Genomic DNA, 27,905 nt, shown 5'->3' with positions numbered 1-27,905 from the left:
GAAGTCATAGTTTGAAGATGGCAGAGCTTCCATCAACCTGAAAGACAGCATGCAGCAGCCCCTCCCCCATCCTGCAACTGACACTCTGATCCCTGCTGCTGATTGCATGTGATACAAGTAGGGGAAAGAAACTTCTATTGTATTAAATTGGTAAACTTTCAGGATATATCTGTTACAGCAGCTAACCAATAATTCCCTCAACTATTCATCCCACCTCCTCCGTATTTTAATTACCTGTGAACTTGGATAACCTCCAGAAGGGCTGCATTCTGCACTATAGCAGTCTCTTTTTTTTGCACATTCTTTTAGGTTTTCTCCATCAGTCCAGTGCAGCGTGATTTTCATAGTTCAAGAATTTCACATTTCTAGTCTGCTTATGGCACTTTGTTCTATTTTCTTAACATCATTCCTATCATTTTTGGGATTTGAGGTTAAGAGAGTAATTAGATTTGTGTGCTTAATCCACATCTTGAGTCAATCTCCCTCTTAGTATTTTAATTTGCACTTTTTGATTCCCTGTAAGACTATTTCTCCATATGTTTGTTTACTAATTATTTCCTAATTTGTGAATTTGCTGTTGATGTTCTTTGCTTCTTTATTCATTGCAGTATTCATTTTTTTTAAGTTAAAAAACTACTGCTCAGCTGCATTCAAGTTAATTAATTCCAAAGCATGCCCTGTGCATTCATTTCCCTGTATTTACTCATGTTGGTCTATGTATCCAGTTATTCCCTCTCCTTTGTCCTCTGTTTGTTGAAATTGGATGCTTTACAATATCTCTGGAAAGACTTGCAGTGCAGTTGTAGAGCCAGGCCTCAGTTGTCATTTCTGTAATAATTCTTTATAATGGGTGATATTGTGTATTTACTCTTGCCAGACTCCATAAAAACCGTTTTACATACATTATCATATTTGATCCTTACAACAACCTTGTGCAGTAGGTACAGTGTTTAAATCTACTTTACAGATGAGAAAACTGAGACAGAGACAGATTACATAATATGTCTCAAGTTACAAAGGTGGAGTGGGAGAGAACAGGGATTCAAGCCCATTCTGTTTACTAAGTTCTTAACCATGGCACTCCGTTTATCTCTTTGGATTCTTGGAGTCATTTTGGCTGTGTCACTTGAGTGTAGCACACTTATCTATGTGTCGTTTTTTTCTCCCTTTATTTGTCCTATATTTCCTGTTCCAGTATAAACCTTTTAAGGTTAAATAGTTTTGCCATATAAATATTGTTTGTATCTTCAGCATGAATCTCAATGAGGTAATAGGCACTCAGTAAAGTTTGTTACATTTATCAATTAAGATCTCTTTTGAGTCAATTACTTACCTAAAGGAGATCTTTTTGCATGCCAAGCTGAGAGGCACGTTGTAATTCATTTTGGGTGGCTTTTGCCACAGATTAAGTTTGCCCCTCTTTGATCTCTCTCTCTTTATAGCAGGTTGTTTAGCAGACTTTTAAGTGACAGTCTCAGCATTCCATAGAATCCCATTTGTAATTATGAAGAACTAATATGCATGGAAATTTTCAGAATTGGGCTTGATTTCCTTGGCCCGTTTTCAATCAGGTGAAACTTCCTAAATGAGCCTGGATTTTTTTCTCATCACTTTTCCACAGCTAAAAATTTCAAGACACTATAGTTAACTTTGAAAATTATGGGGCAATTTGCAATAACTTCAAGGCAGCCATCCTCAATAGAACCTGGAGAGTGGTTTGGGTTATTGCCCTTCCATTTTTGCATAGACTTACAGAATTCAATTGTATCTCTCTTCCCAGTCAGTGAATCTGTGTCTAAAGAAAGAAAAAGACGACAATGCCATCAAGGTGATGATAATACTTAGCAATTTATGTCACCTTCATTTTACCACATATTTCATATTTCGGAGCTATCCATTTCCCAGCATTCCCAAGTCCAATTGTGCTGGGAACTAGAAGGAAGTCAGATTTTCTTTAGGCAAAGAGAACAAAGCAGAAGTTATTTATCTGGGTCCTGGCATCCCAACCCAAGATTATAATGCTTAAGAGTGGTATAGTTTTTATGAACGGTAAAATAAAATTCTCACCACAAAATATATTTTAATTTATTTAAATTATGAATAGAAATATATTACAATTTATAAGAGGTGATTGCCACAAAATTAAATAAAACTAATGATTTTAGATTCTTTGATCAATATTTAGGTGTAGAAAAATCACTGCAGACTATTTGTATATTTATTTCTAACTATTCTACAAGATTTTCAGTGAAGAGCTTATAATAGTTCTAAATATACATTAATATTTTTATTGATTCATGTACACTGTACCTACTTTCAAGAAGGGCTTGAGGTGATTTACAATAAAAGTGTAAGAATAATAAACCTAAAACACAATGAACTCATTGCAAGATAAAAATTATGTGAAATGTGATCATAAATGTGACTCTTGTTTAAAAATGTGTGTGGTTAAAATTAAAAGAAAACTTGAGGCCAAGCACAGTGACTCACGCCTGTAATCCTAGCACTCTGCGAGGCCAAGGTGGGAGGATCACTTGAGGTCAGGAGTTTGAGACCAGCCTGAGCAAGAGCGAGACCCCATCTCTACCAAAAATAGAAAAATTAGATTGGCATGGTGGCACTCGCCTGTAGTCCCAGCTACTTGGGAGGCTGAGACAGGAGGATGGATCACTTGAGCCCAGGAGTTTGAGTCCGCAGTGAACTATGATGACACCACTGCATTCTAGCATGGGCAACAGAGCAAGACTCCATCTCAAAAAAATAAATAAATAAATAAATAAATAACAAAAAAAAAACCTTGACAATGGCTTAGCTTTAAACAAAGTTTATTTTTCTCATAAAAAAAGAAGTCCAGAGCTGAGGGAAGCCTAATAATGCCATCAGGGGTGCAGGCTGCTTCATCTTCCTATACTCTACTCCTTTTAGCATGTGCCTTTCAACATCATGGTTGCAAGATGCTGTCTGCACTTCAGGCATCATGACTGTGTTCCAGAAAAGATAAAGGGACAGAGGAAAAAGGCTAAATGGGCATAGCAGTAGAATTAGTTCCTCTTAAATACTTTTCCTAGAAGCTATAACCTAGTTACTTCTGCTTAGATCTCATTTGCTAAAACTTGGTCATAAGGCCACAAGGGAATGGAAGTCAGGTGAGGATTTTTAGCTGAGCACATTTCATCATTGAACAAAAAGGGTTTGTTTTGCAAAGGTGGGAGAGAAAAATGAATATAAAATATGTAATGTACAATGTCTGCTCCAGTAACTGATTTTAAAAATAGTATATCTAGAAAAATAGGCCAGGGAGGGGGCTTCAAGTAGCTGACCAGAGGCATCTGGTACTCTCCTCTTCCACTAAGGGGAACCAAAATAGTGTGTAGATAATCACACTTTAAATAGGCCATCTAAGAGAGAACCTTGGAATTCAACAGCAAAGTGAGGGGAAGCACTGAAAGCAAGGAAAGAGCTGGGATGGGCTGGGAGTCCCCTAATGCGGGGAAAAGGTAAGTGAGAGACCCTTCTGTCCATATTCTTACTGGAGACTTCTACAATCCTAGCCACAGGAGAGCCACTCGACCCTTGTGGGCCCTGAGACTAACATGGGGACCTGCCTGGGGACCAGGCAATAGCGTTGCTCCAGAGAGGGAGCTCATGCTGAGTCCCATAAAACCGCAAGTCCTAAGCAGCTGCAGCATGGCACCATTTTGAGAGCCCAGCTATCAGATTGTGTTCTGCCCTGGGCTCAACAGTCCCTGCATCTCCACATCCCTGGAGCCACACTGACATTCCCCGCCCACAGCTGCTGCCACCAAGGCCAAGGTGGGAGCCACTGGCAGTGACCCTGCCCTCTCAGCATAGCGGTGGCTACACATTTTCACATGCCCTAAGGACAAATACCACTACCTGCAACCCACTGCTGTGGGCTACAATGAGGCCAAGGCAAGAGCAAAACATGCACCCCTCCAGCTGCCTGCCCGTGGCTGCTTTCATGCTTTCCAGTAGCAGGGCCACAGCACAGCCACTGCTGCCTCCACCTGAGCATTACGCTGGTGGCCTGGGGATCACCCTGCCCCTGCCTACCACAGCCGGTGCCTGCACACACCATGACACCATGAGGAGGCCTAAGGACAAGTCTACTCAGCCTAGCCCCACTCTCCCCTCATTACTTGAGAATGCCATCCAGTGGCCTGGGGATTGCCTAGATCAGTTTACCACCATTGACACCTGAGCACTCTTCCTGGAGTCTGAGGTTGGGCCCACCCACTGCCACTACCACCACAGCTGGCACCCACCCATATGCACCATCCGCTGGCCTGGGGACTGACTTGTCCAGCCCATTGCAGCCATGGCTAATGCCAGTATGGATCACTTGGGTCCCAGGGGGTTGTTCCACCACTGCACATGCCACATCTGCTGTTCAGGTGCTCAAAAAACTGCCCTCTTGGCTCACTGTTGTCTTGGCTCACTGTTGTCATTCCTGGTAACTGAGCAAGCCATCTAGAGGGCCAAGAACCAGACGGCTTAGACCCACTAACACCGGTTCCAGAGTGTAGCACCCTGGGGCCCAATGACAGGCATGCTTGGCCTCCTGCTGCCACCACTGGAGCCCAAAGACTGGCCTACCTGGCATCTCGGACCCCAGCAAAATTTCACCACAGCCTCCACTAACAACTCTACCCTAAGCCCTGAAGAAATCAGAGATACCACTGAGGCTGTTTACAGCTAAAGAAATCTTTGGAGACTAGACCACTGCATGCACTCAGAAACAAAGTCAACCCAAACTAAGGTGTTGGTTAGTGCCCTACTCAACCAACACCATAGATACATCTTCAGGAAAAATTCTTCCCCTATGAAACGAAATTCACAAAACATTAAGAAGTGACTGTTACACCAGATGAGCAGATGTCAATGTAAGGACACAGAAAACACACAAAAGTAAGGAAATATGACACCTCCTAGGGAACACAACAATTCTCTAGCAACATATCCCAATCAAAAAGAAATTTACAAAATCCTGGAAAAAGAATTCAAAATACTGATATTAAGGAAGCTCAGTGAGATACAAGAGAATGTTGAAAAGCAATACAAAGAAATCAGAAAAACAATTTAGGATATGAACAAGTAATTTACTAAAGGGATTTATATCATGAAAAAGGACCAAACAGAAATTCTGGAACTGAAGAATTCATTAAATGAAATATAAAATACATTCACAAATTTCAACAATAGACTAAATCAAGCAGAAGAAAGAATCTCAGAACTTCAAGACAGGTCTTTTAAAATAACCTGATCAGACCAAAAAGGAGGTTGTATGTTTCCAAAAATTTATCCATATCCTCTAGATTTTATTGTTTGTTTGCATAGAGATTTCCATAGTTGTCGTGGACAATATTTTGTATTTCTGTGTTATCAGTTGTAATGTCTCCTTTTTTATTTCTGATTGACCTTATTTGAGTTCTTTCTCTTCTATTTCTGATTAATCTAGCTAATGTTTATCTTTTCAAAGAACCAACTCTTCATTTTATTGATACTTTGTATTTTTTTTAATTTCCATTTTGTTTAGTTCTGCTCTGAGTTTTGTTATTTCTTTTGTTCTACTAGCTTTGGGTTTGGTTTGTTGTTCTTTTCATAGTTCCTTGAGGTTTGACATCAGGTCGTTAATTTGCAATCTTTCCATCTTTTTGATATAGGCATTTAAGGCTACAAATTTCTCCTTTAGCACTGCTTATGCTATATTCCAGAGATTTTGGAAGCTTGTGTCATCTTTGTGGTTCAATTTGAAAAATCTTTTGATTTCTATCTTAATTTTATCATTGACCCAAGGATCATTCAGTAGCAGGTTGTTTAATTTTGATGTATTTCTGTAGTTTTGAGAGTTTCTCTTAGAATTGATTTCTAGTTTTATTTCACTGTAGTCTGAGAATATACATGGTACGAATTGAATTTTTCCAAATTTTCTGAGACTAGTTTTGTGGCCTAACATATGATCTATCTTTGAAAATGTCTTATGAGCTGATGGGGAGAATGTACATTCTGCAGTTTTGGGGTAGAATGTTCTGTGAATGTCTGTCAGGCCATCTGTTCTAGACTCTCATTTAACTCCAATTTTTTTTTGTTATTGTTGATTTTATGCCTCAATGATCTGTCCAGTTCTGTCAGTGGAGTGTTAATGTCCCAGCTGTTGTGATGTTGCTGTTTATTTGTTTGCTTAGATCTAGTAGAATTTGTTTTATGAATCTTGAAGCTTCTGTGTTACGTGCATATATATTTAGGATTGTTCTGTCTTACTGTTGAATTGCTCCCTTTATCATTGTATAATGACCATCTTTGTCTTTTTTTTTTTTTTTACTATTGTTGATTTAAAGTCTATTTTATCTGATATGAAAACAGCTATTCCTGCTCACTTTTGGTTTCTATTTTTGTGGAATTTTTCCTGTCCCTTTACCTTGAGTGTATGAGAATCTTTGCTAGTTAAATGGATTTCTTGGAGACAGCATATATTTGGGTTATATTTTTTTTAGGTATGTTTAGCCAATCTATATCTTTTAGGTGGAGTATTAAGACTGTTTATGTTTAATGTTAGTACTGATATGTCAGATACTGTTTTGTTCATCATGTTGATTGTTACCTACTTGCTTTGTTTTCTCCCTTGTGTTACTGTTTTATAAGAGCTGTGAATTTTAACTTTCAGGTATTTTAACACTGGTGGGTATCGATTGTTGTGATCCATATAGAGAGCACTTTTAAGCATTTGCTTTAGGGGCGGTCTAGGATGACAAATTCCCTCAGTGTCTGCTTATCTGGGAACAAATATTTTTATCCTTCACTTATGAAACTTAGTCTTGTAGGACACAAAATTCTGGCTGGCAGTTATTCTATTTATGAAGACTAAAAATGGGACCCTAATTCCTTCTGGTTTGTAAGGTTTCTGCTGAGAAGTCTGATAGGTTTTCCTTTGTAAGTAACCTGTGGCTTTGGTCCTGTCACTTGTAGAATTTTCTCCTTCACTTTGGCCAGGCTGAAGCCTATCTGCCTTCATGAGGTCCTGTTTGCCATGAATCTTCCAGGTGTTTGATGACGATCTTGTATCTGGATATCTAAATCTCTTCAATACCAGGAAAGTTTTCTTCCATTATTCCCTCAAATATGTTTTCCATGCTTTTTGTTTTTTCTGCTTCTCCCTCAGGGATACCTGTGATTCTTGTGTTCATTCACTTTACAGAATCTCATATTTCTCAGAGAGCTTGTTCATTCTTCTTGATTCTTTTTTCTACATTTTTGACTGATTGGGTTAATTTGAAAGCCTTGTCTTCAAGCTCTGAAATTCTTTCTTCTTGTTCTAGTCTGTTGTTAAAACTTTCTACTGTATTTTGAAATGCCCTAAATGACTCTTTCATTTCTACACGTTCTGTTATGTCTTTTATTATGTTACCCATCTCTTCAGTGAATTTTTCATTCCCGTCCTGAATTATTTTTTTCATTTCTTTGTGTTGGTTTTCAACTTTTTTTATCAATTCCATTGATCTGACTTGCCATTCATATTCTGAATTCCATACCTGACATTGGAATCTGTTGCTGGAGAAGTGTTCTTATCATCTGGGTGGGGGGGGGGCGGTCAAAGCAGCCTATTTTTTCATGTTGGCAGAGTTGTTTTGCTGTTTCCTTCTCATCTGAAATCTATTCTCTCAGCACAAGACAAACACCTTTGTGGTACACTTGTTCTCCACCTCTGGGAACTCTGTTGCTCAGTGAAGACAGGGAGAGGTCCCTGGATGGTACAGTTGAGTCCTGCTCCTGAAGATTGACCAGGCAGGAGAAGGGCACTGTGAGCCTTTACCATTGCTGCTCTTCTGTGTCTCCCATTCCCCTTTTGTTGTCATGGGGGATCAGCATGCTGCAGTGTGAGTGATCCCCCTACTCAGGTCCAGCGGTGGCAGTGTTTGTCAGTCCACAATGGCTTGAGCGCTGCTTCATCCAGGTCCGCTGGTGGCGGCATTGGTCAGGCTGCAGCACCTTGAACACTACTCTACCCAGGTCTTTTGGCAGCTGTGGGGATCAGCACACAGTAGCTTGATGATTTGTCCCACCCAGGTTCCCTGGTGACAATGGGGGTGCACCCTACTTGCCCACCAGACATCAAAGAGCACCTATCCCCCCATCTCCTCCCTAGCCTGGCAGGGATGATGGGGAGGTGGTGGCAACAACAAATCTGATGTCTGGGTAGATGAAGCATTTTGGGGCTAGGACCTCAAAATGGCACCAGCAGCAGTGCCCAGGGTTCATAAGCCAGGAGGACCCTGTTGTGCCTTCTCTCTGGAGCAAAGCTGCTGCACAGTTTCCAGTCAGCTCCTTTTGTCAGTCTGACACCTGCCATGGTAGAGGGGCCTTCCTACTGCTCAGATTGTAATGTCCATGGGGGAAGTGTGAAGCCCTGGGATTCTCAACCCTATCCCTTCCCCACATGTGGGCAACTTCCTTGTGTATCTCTGATCCTCCCAAGTGGATCATCCCACTTCTCTCCTCTTCACATTAGGAGCCTCCTGTTGACTCTGTGTTGATTCCCAATGCTCTCTCGTAGATGAGCAATCTGAAGGTGAATATCCACCCACCACTTTTGATCCTTTCTGTGAGAGCAGCTTGTGCAGGCTGCTTTTCATCTGCCATCTTGGCCCCCTCCCAAGTTTTTCTCCCATATTACTTTTTTATTGCATATACTCCTTCAGTAACTGTTTCATCAAAAGTTTCTATGTATTAAGTTCCTACAAGAGTCATAAAAAGCAATAGTAACTCTTACTGAAGAGAAAGTGAATTATAGACCAATCCAGAATCTCTTAACTCTCCCCCCATTTTGCAGTGATTTATTAATGTGGTTTGTGTTTCCAGTCTTGCAGAAGAGGGTGTTGGAAAATGTGCAGGTGAGGTTGAAACACCAAATGGAAGAAGGGCAGCTGATTAGATCATGCCTTAGGGTTTTGAGGAGGCTGGAATAAAAGCACTGGCACCCAAGGCAGTTAGTGATTAGTTAAGCCAATGTTTGTCCAGTGTCCCATTATTCCTGGCATGTTTGAGAGCCATGGATACAAAGAAACAAAACACAATCCCTTCACCCAAACTTGCTTTTGGAACAAATTGTACCTCTTTTGCTCAGGTTATAAAAGTGTACTACCCAGTGCCTGGCACTTTTAATACTCAATAATTACTTTTGTTAAATAAAACAATGAATGAATGGAAAAAGTCCCTGCTCTCAGAAAGCTCAGTTTAGAGAATGTGTTTTTTTTTTTTTTTTCTGGAATATATTTGGAATGTAGTCAGATGGAGATGAGTAGTATATAAAAAATAACTTTAATACAAGGTAAAAAAATAAAATAAAAAGAACCTTTGAGTACTAATGGTTCAGGATTGCATCTGAATGAATTTTACTATTTCTTCTCATTAGATATGTCTTTTTTTTTTTTTTTTTTTTTACCTTATTTCTTTTAAATATCCAAACATAGTAATATATAAACCTATGGGATAGACCGGCTAGGAGAGAAAAAAAAAAAAAATAAAAAAACTAAACAAAAGCTAAAAAAAGTACCCACGATTTCACTATTCCCCAAAAATCAAGAGTTGAAATTTATATAAACAGTAAATCAGAAATCAGTAAAAACTACAACTAAATTCCTAAATAGAAAGAAGATAAAAGACATATTGGGGAGAAATTTAGAAACCAAGTAAGAGAAATTAAGTTCTTGGGCAGCTTTGGTAGTTTTTCTGTTTGTTTGTTTGTTTGTTTTTGTAGGATTAAGTTATTACACAATAGAGGAGGTGGTTATAGAGAAGGTGGATTTTTTTACTTTCATGATGGCCAGAACCAGGTATTTGATATATGTGATTGAGAGTCTGATTGGCTACCTAATATCCATTTCCAACCTTCTTTGCCCTTTCCCACCTCCCACTGCAAGACTGAAAAAGTCAGATACTGGTTTAACCTGCATCCTCTGCAGTAAGGAATGCTCATGGACTTAGCTCAGCCAATGAGACATTAAGATGTAAGAGGATTTCTTCTAGGAGGCTTCTGATAAAAAAACAATGTTACTCCCTGATGAAAGAAGCACTCAAGGAGATCTCTCTCTTTCTCTCTCTCTCTCTCTCTCACTCTCCTGGCCCACCTTTACCTCTTGCCTCTGGTATGTGAGGACTTGACCTCTTGAGTTCTGACAGCCATCTTGGATCATGATGCAACAAGCACAAGGGCAAAGGCCAACCTACTGAGGATGGTGAAAAGGAAGGATATAGAGTCTGGGCACTTGAGCACACCCTTACAGTACTGAGATGATGCTGGGACTTTCTGTCTTTGAACTCTGTATTATGTAAAATGCAATATCTTTATGTTTTAAGCTTCTGTTAGTTTTTGTTATTTTGTTACCTGTAGCCAGAGCATTTTTAACTGATGTAGAATTTAAATCTTTTGTTTTACAAGTTATTGGACAGTTATAAAGCACGCTCAAAAATCTGCTGAAATGGCTACTTTCTCATATACTAGATCAAGGATGAGGAACTTGTGGCCTTGGGGCCATGTGTGGCCTTCTGAATCCTTGAGGGTGGCCTTTTGACTGAATACAAATTTTACAGAACAAATCCTTTTAATAAAGGGATTTGTTTTGTGAAGTTTGGATTCAGTTGAGTAACTAGATTCTTATGTATATATTTTGGTCTCTGTCTGGACTTTCTCTTCTATGCCATTGAGGTATCTGTGTAATATGATGACCATCTAACTTTTTAATATCTAGTAGAATAAAAGTTGGTACTATCTTAACTTATGAATTATGATGATATTTTTCTTTAATTTTGTAATACTCTTCTTAGGTCCAATTTCCTTGTAATTTTTAAGATGATTGAGAACAGTTTCTTCTACTTTTCAATGTCTTTCATAAGACTGGTAAATAATTGGGTAAAAATGTAGACATTAGCTCAAGGTTTTATGGAAAGAAGACAAAGGCTATTAGTAATTTGAAAGTTTCTTCAACATGACAATACTGCACATAGATAATAATGTCAAATGCAATGTGATTTTAAGAAAAACAAAGTAAAAGCAGAGTGCACTTCAAAGTCATAAACATCTGGTATCTGTAGAGGTTGAGGAAAAAATGCAATTTGAAAGCTGAGATCAGCAGCTTCAAAAGAATTAGCCAATAAGGAAATAGAATTGTACAGTAATAAGAAAATACAATACCCCTGTTCCCATTCTGCGTAAGTGATAAGTAATGAATTAGCTTGCATTCTGAGCCTTGCAATGTGACAGGAACCTGAGAAAGCAGGCTCTTCAGTTTGATAACTGAGGCTGTCAGTTGGGAAGGGTGTTTTGTTTGACAGTTGATTAGGGGTTAAATGAACTGAAAAAAATTGGTAATTTTTGCTGCTTTTCCATTTATTGTAACAGCAATTATCTGCATTTTTCTTCTGCCAGTTCTAAAGACTAGTTTGAAACAATTATCCATGGAAGAAAAACTCATTTTGAATGGCAAAAGGGCAACTAGGATTTGAAACCACTAGCTCTTTGAAGGATAAGATTCTCATCTGAAAATTGGTTGACATGGTTGATAAATTGTCTTTAAAACTGTGCTTAACTAAATAATACATTTCTGGCAAAAAATAATATTGAATTCATGGTTATCTAGCTTATTAATTATTCAGCATAACATTACCAATTCTTTCTGCGTCAAATAGTTCATATATTATTGATCAGTATTTATTGAGTGCTTACAATGTGCCAGGCAGTTCTAGATGCACAAGATACAGGAATGAACACTCTGCAGATGAAAGACTCAGTCTCCATGGATATCATTGAGGAGAAACAGGCAATAAACAGATGAACAACAAAAATATTTACTATGTCAGATAGTGATGTTTTATGGAGAGAACTAAAGCAGGGTAGGGGGCTAGACAATGATGGTCTATGGAGATGCTGGTAAGTTGATATTTAATCAATGACCTAAAAAATGAAGAAATTAGCTATGAGGCTCTTTGGAGAATGGCTTTTGAAGTAGAAGGAACAGCAGGCACAGCAGGTACAAGGCCCTGGAGTGGTGTGTTCGGCATGTCTGAGGAACACTGGAGGCACGTATGACTGGAGTGGAGTGAGCCAAGGAGATGGTGGTGGGAGATGAGGGCGAAGCAGTAGCCGGAGGCCAGGCCACGTAAGGCCACGTAGAACATGGTAAGGAATTCAGCTTTTCTTCTGAGTGAGATGGAAAACCACTGGAAACCTTTAAGGTGAGGAGTGACATGATCTATATGTTTTAACACGATAACTTTAGCTGCTGTATTGAAAATAAATGGAAGGGGAGAAGCTTGAAAGCATAGTGGTCAATTAAGAGGCGGCTGTTCATGGCAGCGTGAAAGGTGGGAGGGGTGGAGGTGTTGATAATAGTCAGAGACTGGATATATTTCAGAGGTAGGGCTGACAGAACTTGCTGATATACTGGACGTGGATCAGGAAAGAAAAACAGTAGTGAGTTTTTTTTTGCAGTGGTGTCTGGGGAAGAGCAAGTGTTCCGTTCGAGGCATATTCCTTTTGAGATGCCTGTTAGACATCCAAGCAGAACAGTGGGTAGGCTGTTGGGTATATGAAGCTAGAGTTCAAGGGCAAGGTTTGGGCTACAGATAAAAATGTTGGAGTCATCAGCACGTAAATTGCACTAAAGTCATTAGGATGAGGTCACCCAGGATGAGTATGGAAGTAGAAGTGGTCTGATCTCTGGAGCACTTCAAGGTTCTTATTATCATTATTCACTTGATCTATAAGTTTTAGCAAGTCCCTTAATCTCTGTGCTTCTCAATTTCTAATCCAGCATTGTGCAGTAGAAATATATTGAAAGCCATGAACACCAGCCACACACACAATTTAAAACTTTTTAGTAGCTACATTAAGAAAAGTTTAATATAGTTTAACCCAATGTGAAAGGCAGAATAATGGCCCCAAAGATGTCCAAGATCCGTGAAATGTGAATATATTTCTTACATGGCAAAGTACTTTGCAGATATGATTAAGGTTAAGGACTTTCAGATAGGAAGAGAGTATCCTGAATTATTATATATAAGTCAGCCCAATTTGTGATCAGAGAGATATGAGGATGGAGGAAGGATAAGAGAGGAGATATTGCTGGCTTTGAAGATAGAGCAAGGGGCCACTAGCCAAGGAATGTGGGCAACCTGCAGAATCTGGAAAAGGCAAGGAAGCAGATTCTCACCTAGAGCCTTCAAAAGGAATGCAGCCTGGCTGCCACCTTGATGTTGGCCCAATGAGGCCTGTGTCCGACTTCTGAACTACATAAGTGTAAACTAATAAATGTGTTGTTTTAAGCCACTAAGTTTGTGATAATTTAAATAATTAGTATGGCAGCTATGGGATGCTAATGCATTCAATATACTTCCCAAATGATAATTTCCAGGTGAAATCAATATAAAAAATTATTAGTGAGATATTTTACTTTCTTTTTTTGTACTTATTCTTTGAAACCTGGTGTGCATCCTACCCATACAGCACATCTGAACTTGAACTAGCCTCATTTCAAGTGCCCCATAGCCCCATGTGGCTAGTGGCTATCATACTGGACACTGTGGTTATAACTAGTTCATTGAGAACAGGGCAAGGCAGCTTAGTACAAGGAAGACATGTGATGGTTGATTTTATGTGTCAACTTGGCTGGGCCACGGTGCCCAGATATTTGGTCAAACACTATTCTGGATGCTTCTGTGAAGTTGATTTTGGATGAGATTAACATTTAAATCAGTGGACTTTGAATAAAGCAGGTTATCTTCCATATGTGGGTGGGCCTCCTCAGTAAGTCAGTCAGTTGAAGGCCTGAACAGAACTAAGACTGACTGCCCCTGAGTAAGAAGAAACTCTGTCAGCTCATGGTCTTCAGACTCAAACTGCAACTCCAGTCTGAGCCTCCAGCCTGCCAGCTACCCTATCAGCTTTGAGCCTCTACAATTGCATGAGCCAATTTCTTAAAATAAGTCTCTCTATATATGTTTACACATTTTGTTGGTTCTGTTTTTCTAGAGAACTCTGATCAATACAACATGCATCTGAGACGAAGGAAAGGCACATATCACATGTGGGAGCCTCCTCACCAGGCTCCCGCAACTTCCAGAGTCCGGAGTTTTATGGAATAGTGATCCCTGGGGAGAGAAGGATGTGGACTGGGGGTGGGTCAGTGGGGCGGAGGAGGTGTGTGACACACTGTTTAGGGAGGCAAGAGGAGCGTGAGGGGAAGAGTGTGAGTCAGGGCTGACTTTGGAAAGAGAGGGCATGTTCTGTTTCAAGAAGTCCAGAGAGGTCTGATGTGCAGTCCTAGGAAAGCCACCTGCACTTGGGTTGAAGCATTTTGAGTTCTGTCAAGGGCCAAGGGCTGGGTCCTGTATTTGCTAGGGCTGCCATCACAATGTACCATAGACTGAGTGGCGTCAACACAGAAATTTATTTTCTCATAATTCCAGAGGTTGGAAGTCCAAGATCAAGGTGCTGGCAGGTTTGGTTTCTTCTGAGGCCTCTGTCCTTGGCTTGCAGAGGGCCACCCCCTTGCTGCCTCTTCACATGGCCCTCCCTCTGTGCACACCTGCCCCTGGTGTCCTCCTGTGTGTCCTCCTCTCCTTTTGTTATGAGGATACTGGTCAGATTGGATTGAGGTCCAGCCTAATGGCCTCATTTGAACTTAATTACCTCTTTAAAGGCCTTATTTCCAATTACAGTCACATTCTGAGATGCTGTGAATTAGGGCTTCAACGTATGGATTTTGGGGGAACATAAAATTCAGTCTCTAACAGGCCCTGAGTGACCCCACCTAAGTCTGTTTTATACACTCCCAACCAAAGAATTAGCGCTTAGAGCAGAATAAGTGGGAACTAAATAGGTGGAGATGGCATACATCTTCCTAGAGAACTTGCGGCAAAGTAGGAGAATCTTTTCAGGGTAAAAAATGCAGGCTTGGGTGAGCCGAAGTCTCGGTGGCTTCTGGGGTGGGAGGCAGAAGAGGCCAGCTGGTGTCTGCTCCTGGCCTGGCCAAGGCAGAGCAAAGGTTAACGAGTCCCTCAGCTCATAATTACTGTCCCAAACCTGCCTAATTTGAGTCACCTGGGTCTGAATCCTGGCTATGATAAGAAGCCCAGCAGGACATATTTTTAGGGAAATATGAGAAAATGAAGCAACTGTGACACTGACAGGAAATTATTAGTAGTTAGGAACCTATCTTCCAATTCCTCTTCATAATTTATAAGGCATCTGACTATCTCACATTTGCTGGAGGAAGCCTTGCTTACATATTCTGAAATGTGTTCAGTTTCCCTTAAATTAAAAAAAAAAAAAATATTCTTCAACATGTTCAAGGAAATTGGTGAGTCTTTCAAGCATTGTCGCTCTCTAAAGAGCATTGCTGTTTGCTCTGTGCAGGGTCAGAGGCATTTGGAAATAGAGTGAACCATTTGCGGGCTAGAAGAACATAGCAATAATGAACTCTGCCTGAGAACTTAGGCTGCGCGTCACGGAGTGACAGCAAGTGGATCTTGAAACAAATGGTGCGTCACTCTTTTCCTCCAGACTGCCCGCCTGCCTCCCCACCTCCTCTTCCTTCCCACTCCGCTCACCGGCCTGAAGGACTTTGTCAGGGAAATTCAGGTGCAAGGGACAGCATTATAAAGGTGAGGAGAGGCCGGGCGTGGTGGCTCACGCCTGTAATCCTAGCACTCTGGGAGGCCGAGGCGGGTGGATTGCTCAAGGTCAGGAGTTCGAGACCAGCCTGAGCGAGACCCCGTCTCTACTAAAAATAGAAAGACATTATATGGACACCTAAAAATCTATATAGAAAAAATTAGCCGGGCATAGTGGCGCATGCCTGTAGTCCCAGCTACTCGGGAGGCTGAGGCAGTAGGATCGCTTAAGCCCAGGAGTTTGAGGTTGCTGTGAGCTAAGCTGACGCCACGGCACTCACTCTAGCCTGGGCAACAAAGTGAGACTCTGTCTCAACAAAAAAAAAAAAAATAAATAAATAAAAAAAAAAAATAAAGGTGAGGAGAGGTGAGAGCACGTGGCTTTTCCAGAGACTTGAGTAGCTAGAAAGTGGGGCAGGGCTTGACAGAGGGGGAAATGGTTAACACCCGAGGACGGCCTGTAGCATTCTTGCAGTGCTGAAGCCTTTAAACATGAATCTGTAAGGAATAGGAAGCGCAGAAGGTTTTTAAGAAGCAGAACGACGTGACTCGAATCTCGTCAGCAAGCCACAGCTGCCTGTATATGTATGGCCTGTGAGCTACAAATGGTTTTTACATTTTTAAAGAACTGGCAAGAAAGGAAGGACAGAAGGACAGACGAATTGACAACCAGACACAGAGATGTGACAGAGAACGTATTTCCCACAAAGCCTAAAATATTCACTGTTTGACTCTTTACAGATAAAGTTTGCCGACTCCTGGGTTAGGTTTAGAAAGATGATAACTACTATTTATTGAATGCTTATTTTATACCAGGCTTTAATGTCCATTACCTTTAATTCTCACAATTAAGTGACTTGCCCAGGGCTATACAGCTACAAGAATGACTGATGCAGGATTTGGGCCCAGAGCTGCTGGCTGTAAGGCTGGTTCTCTGCAGAGAGAGCGCGGCGGGCGGAGGCTGCGGCTGCGAGGTTTCTGCGACCCTGGAGGAGAGAGAGGTGTGCTGCAAGCTGACCAAGGGAGTGACGGTGGACACAGAGAGCAGGGAGGACCTGGGAGACTTCCGGTGCTGAACATCTACAGGGTTCGATATGAAGGTGAGGCAGAAGGAAGAGTCACATCTGGACATGTTATCTTTGAGACTCCCCACTGCTCAGCTCCCTTCTCAGGTTCTCCACCAATGCTTTTCTCGTGTCATTGATTTTCCAGCAAAGCTGCCTGGGGTAGTGAAGCGAGTAGTACCTGCAAAGTCCAGAGATTCATGTTCCACCCCTGAATCTGTCATTACCTAGGATGGGACCCTATGCAGTTGGCAGTCATTAAAATTTTGCATGCCCACTGTGGGAGAGCCTGTGCAAAAACTGGAACACGGAAATACAATGGCAGTGTGTTTTGGTAGAACCTTCTAAGAAACCAAATTGGCAACTGTGAAATGGTCTTTTCGGCAACAATTCTGATTCTGGAAACTCATCCTAAGAAAATAAATGGAAAGGGTATCTATCTATCTACCTATCCACTGAAGTATCCATTGTAAAGTTATTTATGTAAGAAATAAATTAGTAACAACTTAAATATCTAATATTAGGGACATGGTTAAGTAACTTTTTGTTTATCTACCTGAAGAAAAATCAGGTGGTCATTAAAAACAAAAATCATACAAACTATGTGGCAACAAGAAAAAAGCCTTGTTTTTCACATTAAATGAAAGCAACTGATATTAAATTCTATGCACACTATGATTAAACTCTTAAAATCTGTATATGGACCAAGAATATGAACACATGTAAAAAGCATAAGGTGTAAAGCGTTGTGTAGAGTGATCTTCCTTCCTCTCCCTTTCCCTGTCTTCCTATAATAATAAATTTTTTTATGAATCCAGGAATCTAAAATTGTGTTAATGTCTCAGTGCTTTCAATAAAAGGCATCTGTTTAAAATAATATGTAACAGACTGATTCTTCTGGCAATAAATAGCAAGATGAATGGATGTTTTTGGATGATTAAAAGGAGGTGCCTACTTTTAAAATTTCCTTTCTAATAGCATTTAGTAAATGGAAGAATGATCAGGCTGCTCTTGTGGCCTGTGTTTGTGTCTTTAATGTCCCTTCTCTTAAGGCTGGAGGTATACCAAGGGCCAAAGAGTAGCTGTCTGTTTTTTTTGTTGGCCCAGTATCCACTTTCCTTTATTGTGAATATTACTTTGATTTTCTTTTGAGGAATTATCCTTACCCCATCTCTGTGGCTCTGGGGCTAGGAAAATGGCCTAGTTTTGGTCAAAGCAAATATTGCATCATCTGACCATAGTGATTGTTTTAAGGACATGTGACCCAAGCACGCAAATCAGATCTGGGAATTTTGATGACATAATTGTGAAAGAAACACTCTCTGCAAACATATTAACCTGGAAGAATATAAGTTTGGAGGTGCTGGGGGCCATCCCTGTTGCTTCATGGAAAGACAGAAGCTTGACAATGAGATTAATACTGAGAATAGCTGAGTATAGGGGGCGGAGTAAGAAAGAGAGAAAATAATGACATTATTTGAGGCCCTTGACCCACCTGTTCCTGATTGTAATCACCCCCTTGAACTTCCTGGTTAGGTGAGCCGATAGATTTTTCTCTCTCTCTTCCTCCTCTTCTCTCTTTTTTCCTTAATCCAGTTTGAATTGGGTTTCTTCCACTTGCAACTCAAACAGTCTTATCTATAAAGGGTGTCAACTGTGCTCCTAGTCCAGAGGAGACAGGAAGATGCTAAAGGTAAAAGAGACAGCTGACAAGGAACTGAGTGAGTCTTGACCTGCTAAGTGTAAAATGCTTTTTAACCTTGTGTGTGCCCTGGCAGGGGCAAGTATATCTTGCACAGGGGAAAGGCTTGGCTGGCAGGATGCTTACTGTCAAAGAAGAAAGATGGATGTGGGAACTTTGGGGATATGCATTGGTCCAGGAGAGTGAAGAAATCAATATGGCTGAAATGCAGATTTTAAAATGCCGGTAATTTACAGCCAGCCTTAGAACTTAGATTACACAAATCATCAGCAGGTTTGCATGGTGTTTTTGTTATTGGTCTCTCTTAATGGTTCCTCCTGCATAATTATTACTCTGCATGCTTTAAAAAATTTCTTTGTACATTTAGCACCAAGCTATTTCTCATTTTTATTTCCTTGCTTTTTTACCTTTGTATTACAAAGTCACCGTCTGACTGTTTTGCAGTAAAGATTTGTGTGCAGCTTAAATCAGTTGCTGAACATCAAAGAGTTCTGTGAATACGTAATAAAGATGTGTTGGAGAGGTTGGGGGGGACTGCAATTATGGTTAGAATTTTCAAATCTGTAAGAGTAAACTCTCTGCATAAATAGAATAAGAATGTGGTTTCTATGCATGTTTCATCAGGTGGGGGATGACTTGTGTGGCTTAGATGGAAATGCCTGACTCTTGCTGAGGAAACAACAAAAGCACTTAAAAAGTGTACGCAGCTGGTTAAAGATTTCCTAATGTGTTGGTAATTTGCTGGCTGTTCTCAGCTTTCACTTCCACCTTTCTGTGCTCTGCTATCTACTTGGGGTGCGGTCTAAGCCCCTGTAGACTGTTTTTCCTAGAATCTCTTACCAGCTGCTGATTAGGGGCTACCTATGGGAGGCACTAGTTGAGGTGGAAGATAGGAAAAGAGGAGAATGGACCGTCTTTCTGTTTCCAGCTTCTGTCAGCTTCCCTCTAGCAAAAGTGAACAGCTAGCTACTGGATCAGGGTCTTCCTGCAGTTCTGGTACCTAATGCTTTTTGGTGGTCCCCTGTACCATATCCCTCAGGATTCTGGCCCCTCCTCTACACTCCTGGGCTCCATTAACATCGTATTTTATATTTTCTTCTCCTGACCTTAGAGATGGTATCTGCTAATCTCTGGGTTATCCTACTCCCACTGTCTCTACTTTGCTTTCTCAGCTTTCTCTATGGGGCCAATTTCCTATATTAAATTCTCTCTTTGAAATACCTGAAATGGTTTTGTTTTCCTGACTAGTGCACCTAATAAATATCTTAAATATATATGCCTTAGATCTACAAACCTTTTGCGAAAATGACATTTGAAAAAAGGCTGAGGTGATTTTTTGTTTTTTTAGTAAGTCATGCAGAAATATTCTTTAGATAGTTTTGGACCTAATTTCAAGAGCGTTTTCAGAAATACAAAATCCTCACCACTGAAAACCAAACACTTGTATTCATAATGCTGGTATTTTTTTTGTTCCTAACACTAGTGTGCCTTAAGTTTCCTTTTCTAAACTTAGTTTATAACCCTTTGCCAACTGCTTCTTCACAGTGTACAGTATTTAAGTGTGGCTGTCTAAGCAGTTTTGGCAGTGATAATAGAGCTGACTGAAGGAAGTGTGATGTAGCCAGCCATCAGAGACGTGATTGTGGATATGCTTGTCAATTGAGATCAATTTTGCAGAAGTCTTGCCCACTCCTTGACATGAGTAACTCCTACCCAAGTTCCTTTAGTACTTCGCTCTATTGTTGTCTTCTCTGGAAAACTCTTCTTGATATCTCCTCCCCAAAGAATGTGTTGTAGGATGGGATCCCCAAGATACAGGTTCTGAGATGGAGCTGTACATGAAGAGGTTTTATTGGGGAGTGCTCTCGGAAACAACACCTGCGAAGAAGTGAGGAAAACTGGTTGGGCAGAGGGAGAGGTTGAACTGCAGTGCAGTTGCAAAACAGTCTCAACTAACCTTTGTGGTTATGAGACTGAGACAGCACTTCAGAGAGATTCTGAATCAGCAGTTGAGTGTGGGCTGCTCCAAGGGAAGATGCATGCACTTAGGTGAGACGGCTTCCTTCAGTAGAGGGCAGAGGGACACAGACAGCTGTCAGCTGTTAGCGGACAATACTTCTAGCAGCTGCAGGATGCGTGCCTTGATGCTGAAGGGGGTCATGGTGACACACCATGGTGTTAGCGGCCTCCGAGTGGAAGTTTTCCCAAGTTCTTGGTGATCTTCAGGAAAAGAATTTCAGGACACACCATGTAAGCCAAGCAAAGTAACAGTTTTTTTGTTTTTGTTTTTTTAATTCAAAGTGAAAGTACACTCTCAAGAAAGAGAGCAGGCAGGCTGGACAAGAGCAGCTGCACTGGGAGGAAGTGGTTTTCGGTCTTTTGAAGTCTTACTAATTGAGGGGAGGAATATTCAAGACTAAGGGATTGGCTTTTACTAAGAATTTGGGCAGTAATACCTAGAATTGAGTTTCTTCCCATTTGCATACTTTATATGGTTGTTTTGGAATTGTGATGATAATTTCAAAGGTGGAGAAATTTTAAAACCACAATGTCAATGATATTGTAGTTAGCCAAAGTTCAGGTAAGGTGGCAGAGATAGCTGACAAGGCGGATAAAGCCGGTTCTTGCCTGTGGTTATCAGCCCATCTAGTTAGCTTCTGAGGGCTGTTTACTTTAACACGCGCACCCAATCTTCAAGCCCCTGCTCCCAGTCTTAGCTGTGTCCCAGTTTCCTACTCTAACAATGGTGTCCACTACAATTGGCCCAGGGAAAGTTCTCAGGGGCCCAAGGCCCTTACTTTTAAGCATACATAGTGCATTGGGATAGTATATTTGCATGTCAGTCTGAGATTAGGCTCCAGTATCTGGTAAAAACATGGTACATGGTAGGTACTGGATAAATGTCGAATTTAGCAGAGAAAAGGCATTTACTCTTTTCTCCTAGCTATTCCAGTAGACATGGAATTTAATGCATCATGCTGTCCTCTGAAAATAAGGTTAAAACAATCTTGTTTTTAGTCCCCTTCTGGAGAAGCTATGTGACTTAGGCTCTGGAGTGAAAATCCTGGAGAACGTATTTTGGGCAAAGTGGAAAGCCTCAGAGTCTGCCAGATTAATTGATTTAAACAGGAATAGAGAAACACATGTTGAGAATGACACACTGTCCAGGAACACTGAGTAGTAATGGCCAAATGCCCTTGGGGCATTGTTTTCCCTTCAGCCACTCTGTATTCATAGATGTGACTCAGAAGCTGGCATTCCCTGCAAGCTTTTGTTGAGCTGCTGCTGCTTCCGGCAGTTCCCACAAGTCAGCAGGGCACTGACTCACCACCAGCGTCAGGTAAGAAAAGAGTTGAAAGGCAGCAACATCAACAGGAAATAAAACATTTTTATTGAATATCCATGTAATAGGTTAAGTCATTTTTAACAACAATCAGAAAACTACTGTGGAATTCACTACACAAAGTGAAACAAAATTTAAACCACCTCATCAAAAAATGAAGGTAAAATACAGCTAAAGTAGTTGGCTCGCGGGCCACGAGCCATATGGCAGAAGAAAACACCCCAACATTTCTACAAGATACAGAGAAAACCCACACATAGAAACACTCAAGCAGGCAGTAAATATACACAAAGGCAACTAGGATCTTTCTAGAGCATCAGATTCTAATACTTTACACAGCTTTGTCAGAAAGGTACATGTGGCTTGAGGATGAATCTTGGTCATAAAGCAGGTTCGCTCACTGACTTATGGAAGATGGTATAGTACCGACCGATTCTATGGTGACAGTCCCATGTCTGGCAGTGTTGCAAGAGAATGCATTCGCAGTACTTCAGTGCAAGAAATAATGTATATTCGGCAGCTTGAACCTGCTTGGTTTAAAGTGTTGTTTCATTGTGAACAACTTAAAGTTGAATACAGTGAAATTAAATGTCAGTTTCTGGTATTTAAGGAATTTTTAAAAGTCAATCAACTCCCTCTCTTTGGTAGGATTTGGTCCTTTAAATTGGAAAGAGTCTCACTTCAATTTTCTGTTCAAACTGATATTTAATCTCACCTTATGACTTGCATATTTTCTATTATCTGTTTTTTAAGAAATGTGGACCATCACCAGAAGAAGGAGATATATTGCTTTCCTTTTATCCTTTGTGTCTGTCCCAGTTCTAAAGAGTTTTGCTATGACTGGGCTGAAGAGTGAAAGGGCTTGTCTTTTCTTTGATGTGGAACAAATAATGACAGAAATTATAGTCTTATTGGGAGACAACCAACCCCATATTCAAAGCCTACCATCAGCCCATTTTGAACCCTCTTGAGTTTTTAGGAAAACATGGCATGATATCTGAAAGTCTGAACATGAGGCCAATTCTTAATTTACCTCCATTTTTTTTGGTATTTGTGAAAATAAACTTTCACTTCAGAACATCGCTACTATCTATGGCCTGGAAATTAAAATGGGTCACAGAAGTGAGGGGGAAAAAAGCCTAGATGTAGAGTAAGATCATAGGCTGCCCTTCCACGAAGTGGTTGTCTACCATAGTGGGGAAAAATATGGAATATTGCACAGTGTTTGACAAAATGCTGTGTGTTCTACCCCATTCTATGTATCTTTCTTATCCTATGCATAGCTTTTCAGTTCTGAATTGGTCCTTTGTAATGAGAACTGTTTGTGCTACACACACCTTGGGCAGTGCAGTAGAAGGGAATGGCAGTATTGTTACAATATCACTACAGAATAAATTGAGTGCTATCCACTGAGGAAACTACGTGTCTAAGCACACACAGCAGTCACAGTGTTACACAGAGCAGTCCTTTAAGACTCTTATGGAATGACTAGTAGCTTCATAATAGTGCCATTTACTACGTAATAACATTGAAAACATTTAAAAACTCCTCCTAAATCAAGCATCTAGTATACATAAGAGGTTGCTTCAGTTTTCTAGAACTTGTTCTTGGTTTTGTTTCACCTTTTTTTAAAGGACAAATTAAAACTTATTTAAGTAAAAAGAGCATATAAAAAGATCACTAGCTGTCTGTTTTGGCTTAATTGAAGTGCATTCAGAACTATGGCTAATTGGTTTTTTTTTTTTTTCATCTTTTGATGGGATTACAATACTGTCTGTTTACCACAAAGTAATTTTGTGTAATAAGCACAGATTGCTATGTTAAAAATATTCTGCATTCCTTCTAATTTGGTTTTGTATAATAAAATATTTTGTTACAAAGTCTAATGTGCAAACCTTTTGGATTTAGTATAGGTGTGAAATCTGGAACAGAATTCACAGGATGCACATTTTGTATAAAGGTGATCATGGAGAGCTACTATTTTCTTTTCAAATAGTCAGGCAATATTTCAGAAATGTTGACTTCTCTCCTCAGCTTCTTTCCCCCACCCCATCCCCAAACAAATGCATGCACACACACACACACACACTCACATACAAACCACCCATGCACAAACACACACACACACACACGTACACACACACGCAGGATACCATGTTGTTACTCTATATGCAGTAATGTGAAATCACTGACTCCTGTTCAGTTGCTTCCTCAAATGTAAGAGTGAAGCCCTGATTTTAGCTTTGTAGATATGTACAGACGGATGCTATTCTGGTTTGTGGCTTTGCTTCCTTGAGGTCAGCCTGGATACTGCTGCTCAGATCATGCTATTTTGCCTGTGAAGGAATTCTACAAAATTGGATTCACCCACCAAATATGTGGTGTAAGCGTATTTTGGTACTCAAATGATTCAATAGAAAGCTCAGGTTTAAGTTGTCCTTTAAGATGTCAGTTTAACTGTGCTAGTGCCTTACAAGTGGATATTTTTGCTGGAATGCAGACGATACTATATTTGCCATATAATATATTATCAGCTCTCCTATATCTCAGTCAATTTACATAGTTTAAAATAGAACATCTTATTAAAAACATCTAGATATACACAGATTATGAAACACAACATACAAATACACAAACTAGAAATAAATCTTTAGCATACTGATATATACAACGGTGTGATACAATAAATAATTTCAGTCATGCTCTATCTACACATCATATTGCTTAAAAGAAGAGTAGATTTGGAGGGCAGTGGTATGATGAAGGGCTTAGGGGCTTTCTACATTTAAATTTGTGCAAATTAAAACAGGATTTGAAGTACCACTGAATTGTGTTAGGAACGCATGGCTGGAAAAATGAAAGGACCCATATTACTGAGGTATTTACAGATACTGGCTAAAGAGCACTAGGTGGGCAAATGCAGAAAGGCTTCTTTCCTTTACTTCTTGACGGCCAGCATGGCATCAACTTCCTCCTCTACCTGCAGGGTGTGCCACTGGGCAATAGGTCGCCTGGGGTTGGCCAGCATGTCTGACCAGTGTCGCAGCTCCGCGCCGGTGCTGTTGTAGCCCACAAAGACTTTGCCGATGGCATCGTTCTTGCCAATCTTGTCATAGTCCAAAACAGTTACCACCACTTGCACTTTCTGCAAGAGGACACAAAATAAATATGAATCATCTAGCTCTAAAGATAAAGCCCTACCACAAAGCTTTTGAGATCTAGGGAATTGGAAATAAGAAGAATCAATCTCCAACCACCAAGAGGAGGAAGAAAATGACTTGAATATAAAAACTTGAGTCGAATCTTTATTTTTCCATTACTACATCATCCTTGCTGCCATCATCACCTTAATGCTCAAATGTTAATTTTTTTTAAATGCCCTTTCTGGTTTTATTTTTAATTACAATTTTTTTTTATTTCAGCATATTATGTGGGTACAAATGTTTAGGTTACGTATATTGCCCTTGCCCCTCCCCCCGAGTCAGAGTCAAATGCTAATTTTTATCATATATTTTGTACTAAGTCTTTCGCAAGAACTAACTCAGGTAGGTAGCCCTCACAATAGATCTTATTCATATTGCTATTTTATAGATAAGGATGCCTGAAGCTCAGAGAAATTACATAATCTGCCTGAGGTTGTTAAGGAATCAGTTGTTTGGTTTCAAAAGCCTATTTTGTACCAGTGGTTCCCAAACTTTTTGGCACCAGGGACCATTTTCATGGAAGACAATTTTTCCACAGACCAAGGTAGGGGGATGGTTTAGAGATGACTCAAGTACATTACATTTATTGTGTACTTTATTTCTATTATTATTACATTGTAATATATAATGAAATAATTATACAACTCACCATAGGTTGGGGACCCCTGTATGCTGCCTGTGTCAAGTTTATTTAAGCTTTATATCTATTTGTTTCAGTTGTCTCATCTGGGAAAGTTCTGGCATTGGTGCTCAGGCCATTCTTTTTTTGATTAGAAATCCCAGAGCAACCATGTATAATAATCCCATTTCAGGGGGGCCAGCATTTTACAAAAAAATTAATATAGGATTTCAATTAAGCACATTATGATTGTGAGCATAAAATGTGATAATATAGTGAAAGTCTCTAAAAAGTAGTAATAAAGATATTTCTTTCTCATCTATACATTCTCTCAATAAACATTTATTGACTAACTACTATGTATCTGGCACAGACATCAAATGGGAATAACCTCTTAGGCCACACAGGATTTACTTAAGTGATTCCATCAGATTTTGAAGGTTTACTTAATAACTTACTTTTTTGAACTGACTGAACTGATGAAATCAAACCTGTACCATTATGGTATGAAAGATACTTTTTAAAAGCACATTTCAGTTGTGCTTCCTAAGTAATGAATTTGCTTAGTCAGAATATGTGATGGCTTCAAGCTAGCTACTGAGTGCAAAGATAAAAGAAGAGTTTAAAATATAGTAGAATATATAGCATTTGATGGCCAGAGTTAAAAGTAGCAGAAAATGTAATGAAAGCTTGGACCAGATGAAGATCCAGCTGAGTTATAGACCTTTAGTGGACTTTGTATTTTTGAAGACTAAATTATTGTACCAATGTACTGAGAGATGTCATTGACATATGGCTTCAGAACAGAGAAAATGATCATTGCTGAAAGTAGAATTGAGAACGTAAAATACAACACACTGGCAATAAAGGAGACAGTCTTTCCTTGTGTAGCCTTGGGGTGATTCCATTGTTAAGGGAATTAACTATCCACTGGATGGTATTTGGAAGCAAGAACAAGGTTGCCTTGATTCTCAGAACTTGTCCCAAGCAAATTCATCAGGATGCAATTGTATTTCAGGGAATGGGGTGAGGGACATTATGTACAAAAGGAACAGGGGTCTTCAGAATTTGGAGTAAGTTTTGATTATTCCATTTAGGATGCATTGATTAGTAGCACTCAAGACAAAATATCCTTGTGAAGGCCTTGGATTAATTTTTCCACTGCATATATAGTTTATTTCTACATTTTTGGAAGGGAAGGGTAACATTTTCATGTGCTTTTGGAAATCAGCATGTTTTGCTTCTTTCATAATATATTTCATAGGGATAGAGAAAGATTGAAGGACAGACAGATAATCTTATAACTTCAGGATAAGGGAAACCTAAACTCCTATTTTAGTAGGTAGAACATTCAATTATTTTTTCTAGGGAAATGCAAAGACTAGAAAAGCAACCTCTTGGGAGAAAAAAGAACAAATTGACTCAAGGAGCAGAGAAAGAGGGATACAAAGGAGTTCTCATTATTTCCATGTCTAATGTGCTCTATAGAGGGCTTGGTTTTCTCTGTTCTGACAAAATATTATCTCCTCTAAAATGCTGCCCCAGAAACCCAATATATGTTTTGCTTTTAATGTGCCTCATTTTTATTACATTTGCATTTTCTGCAATTTGTAGTTGAAAAAGGATATTTATTTTAAAGGTATGGAATTATAGCTCAAAGGAGAAGGTTTTCAATAGGCTTTTTAATTTTGGTGCCCTTCTTTGTACTGTCTTGTGGAATTAAAAAATAAAATGCCAGGAGATATTAGTTTCCATAGAAATAAGATCTTAGAACTCAAAAGAGCTCACTGAACAAATATTACAGAATACATTGTTGGAGAAAATTGATGTCTTAGGGGTCCGTGAGTGGGTCCAGAGCAGTGGGTTTAGGCTACTGAGCAAGTTACTGGGGACAAGGACCCAGTGTCTTCTGCAATGTCACTTACCTATATAGTTGTTGAAAGTAAATAGGTATGTATAATTTTTACCATCTGAAAATGTATGTGACAAAGGTTATATAAATACCATGAACTGACATGAGGATGGTGGGGTTATTGGTTATTGCTGGCTATTTAAAACTGCCCTATACCATACAATAGCTACTAGCCATATCTAGCAGTCTCGAGTTAAATTTAAATAAATGGAAATTAAATAACATTCCTTGGTCACATTAATGACTGAGGTGTTCATTAGCCACCTGTGGCTACTATGTTGGACAGCATGGATGAGAAAACATTTCCATCGTCACCGAGTTCTATTGGACAGCACTGACTTATATGTTGATTTAATCTTATTGGTAGATATATTT

At 39.8% G+C, this 27,905-nt stretch overlaps 1 protein-coding gene across 2 annotated transcripts in view; it reads right to left on the bottom strand.

Moving 5' to 3' along the window:
- Positions 1-24,734: 24,734 nt before the first annotated feature.
- The window catches only part of SYT1 (synaptotagmin 1), a 198,552-nt gene continuing 195,381 nt past the window's right edge, over positions 24,735-27,905 (bottom strand). For both annotated transcript variants that reach the window (XM_069490422.1, XM_069490423.1), the window contains exon 8: positions 24,735-24,941. In XM_069490422.1, the coding sequence (XP_069346523.1) occupies positions 24,735-24,941 (207 nt within the window). The remainder of the gene's footprint in view (positions 24,942-27,905) is intronic.

The sequence above is a fragment of the Eulemur rufifrons genome, chromosome 16, assembly GCF_041146395.1.
Source record: "Eulemur rufifrons isolate Redbay chromosome 16, OSU_ERuf_1, whole genome shotgun sequence".
In the NCBI taxonomy this organism is placed as follows: domain Eukaryota; kingdom Metazoa; phylum Chordata; class Mammalia; order Primates; family Lemuridae; genus Eulemur; species Eulemur rufifrons.
Note: the sequence above shows the minus strand (reverse complement) of the source record. Positions and strands in the feature narration are given on the sequence as shown.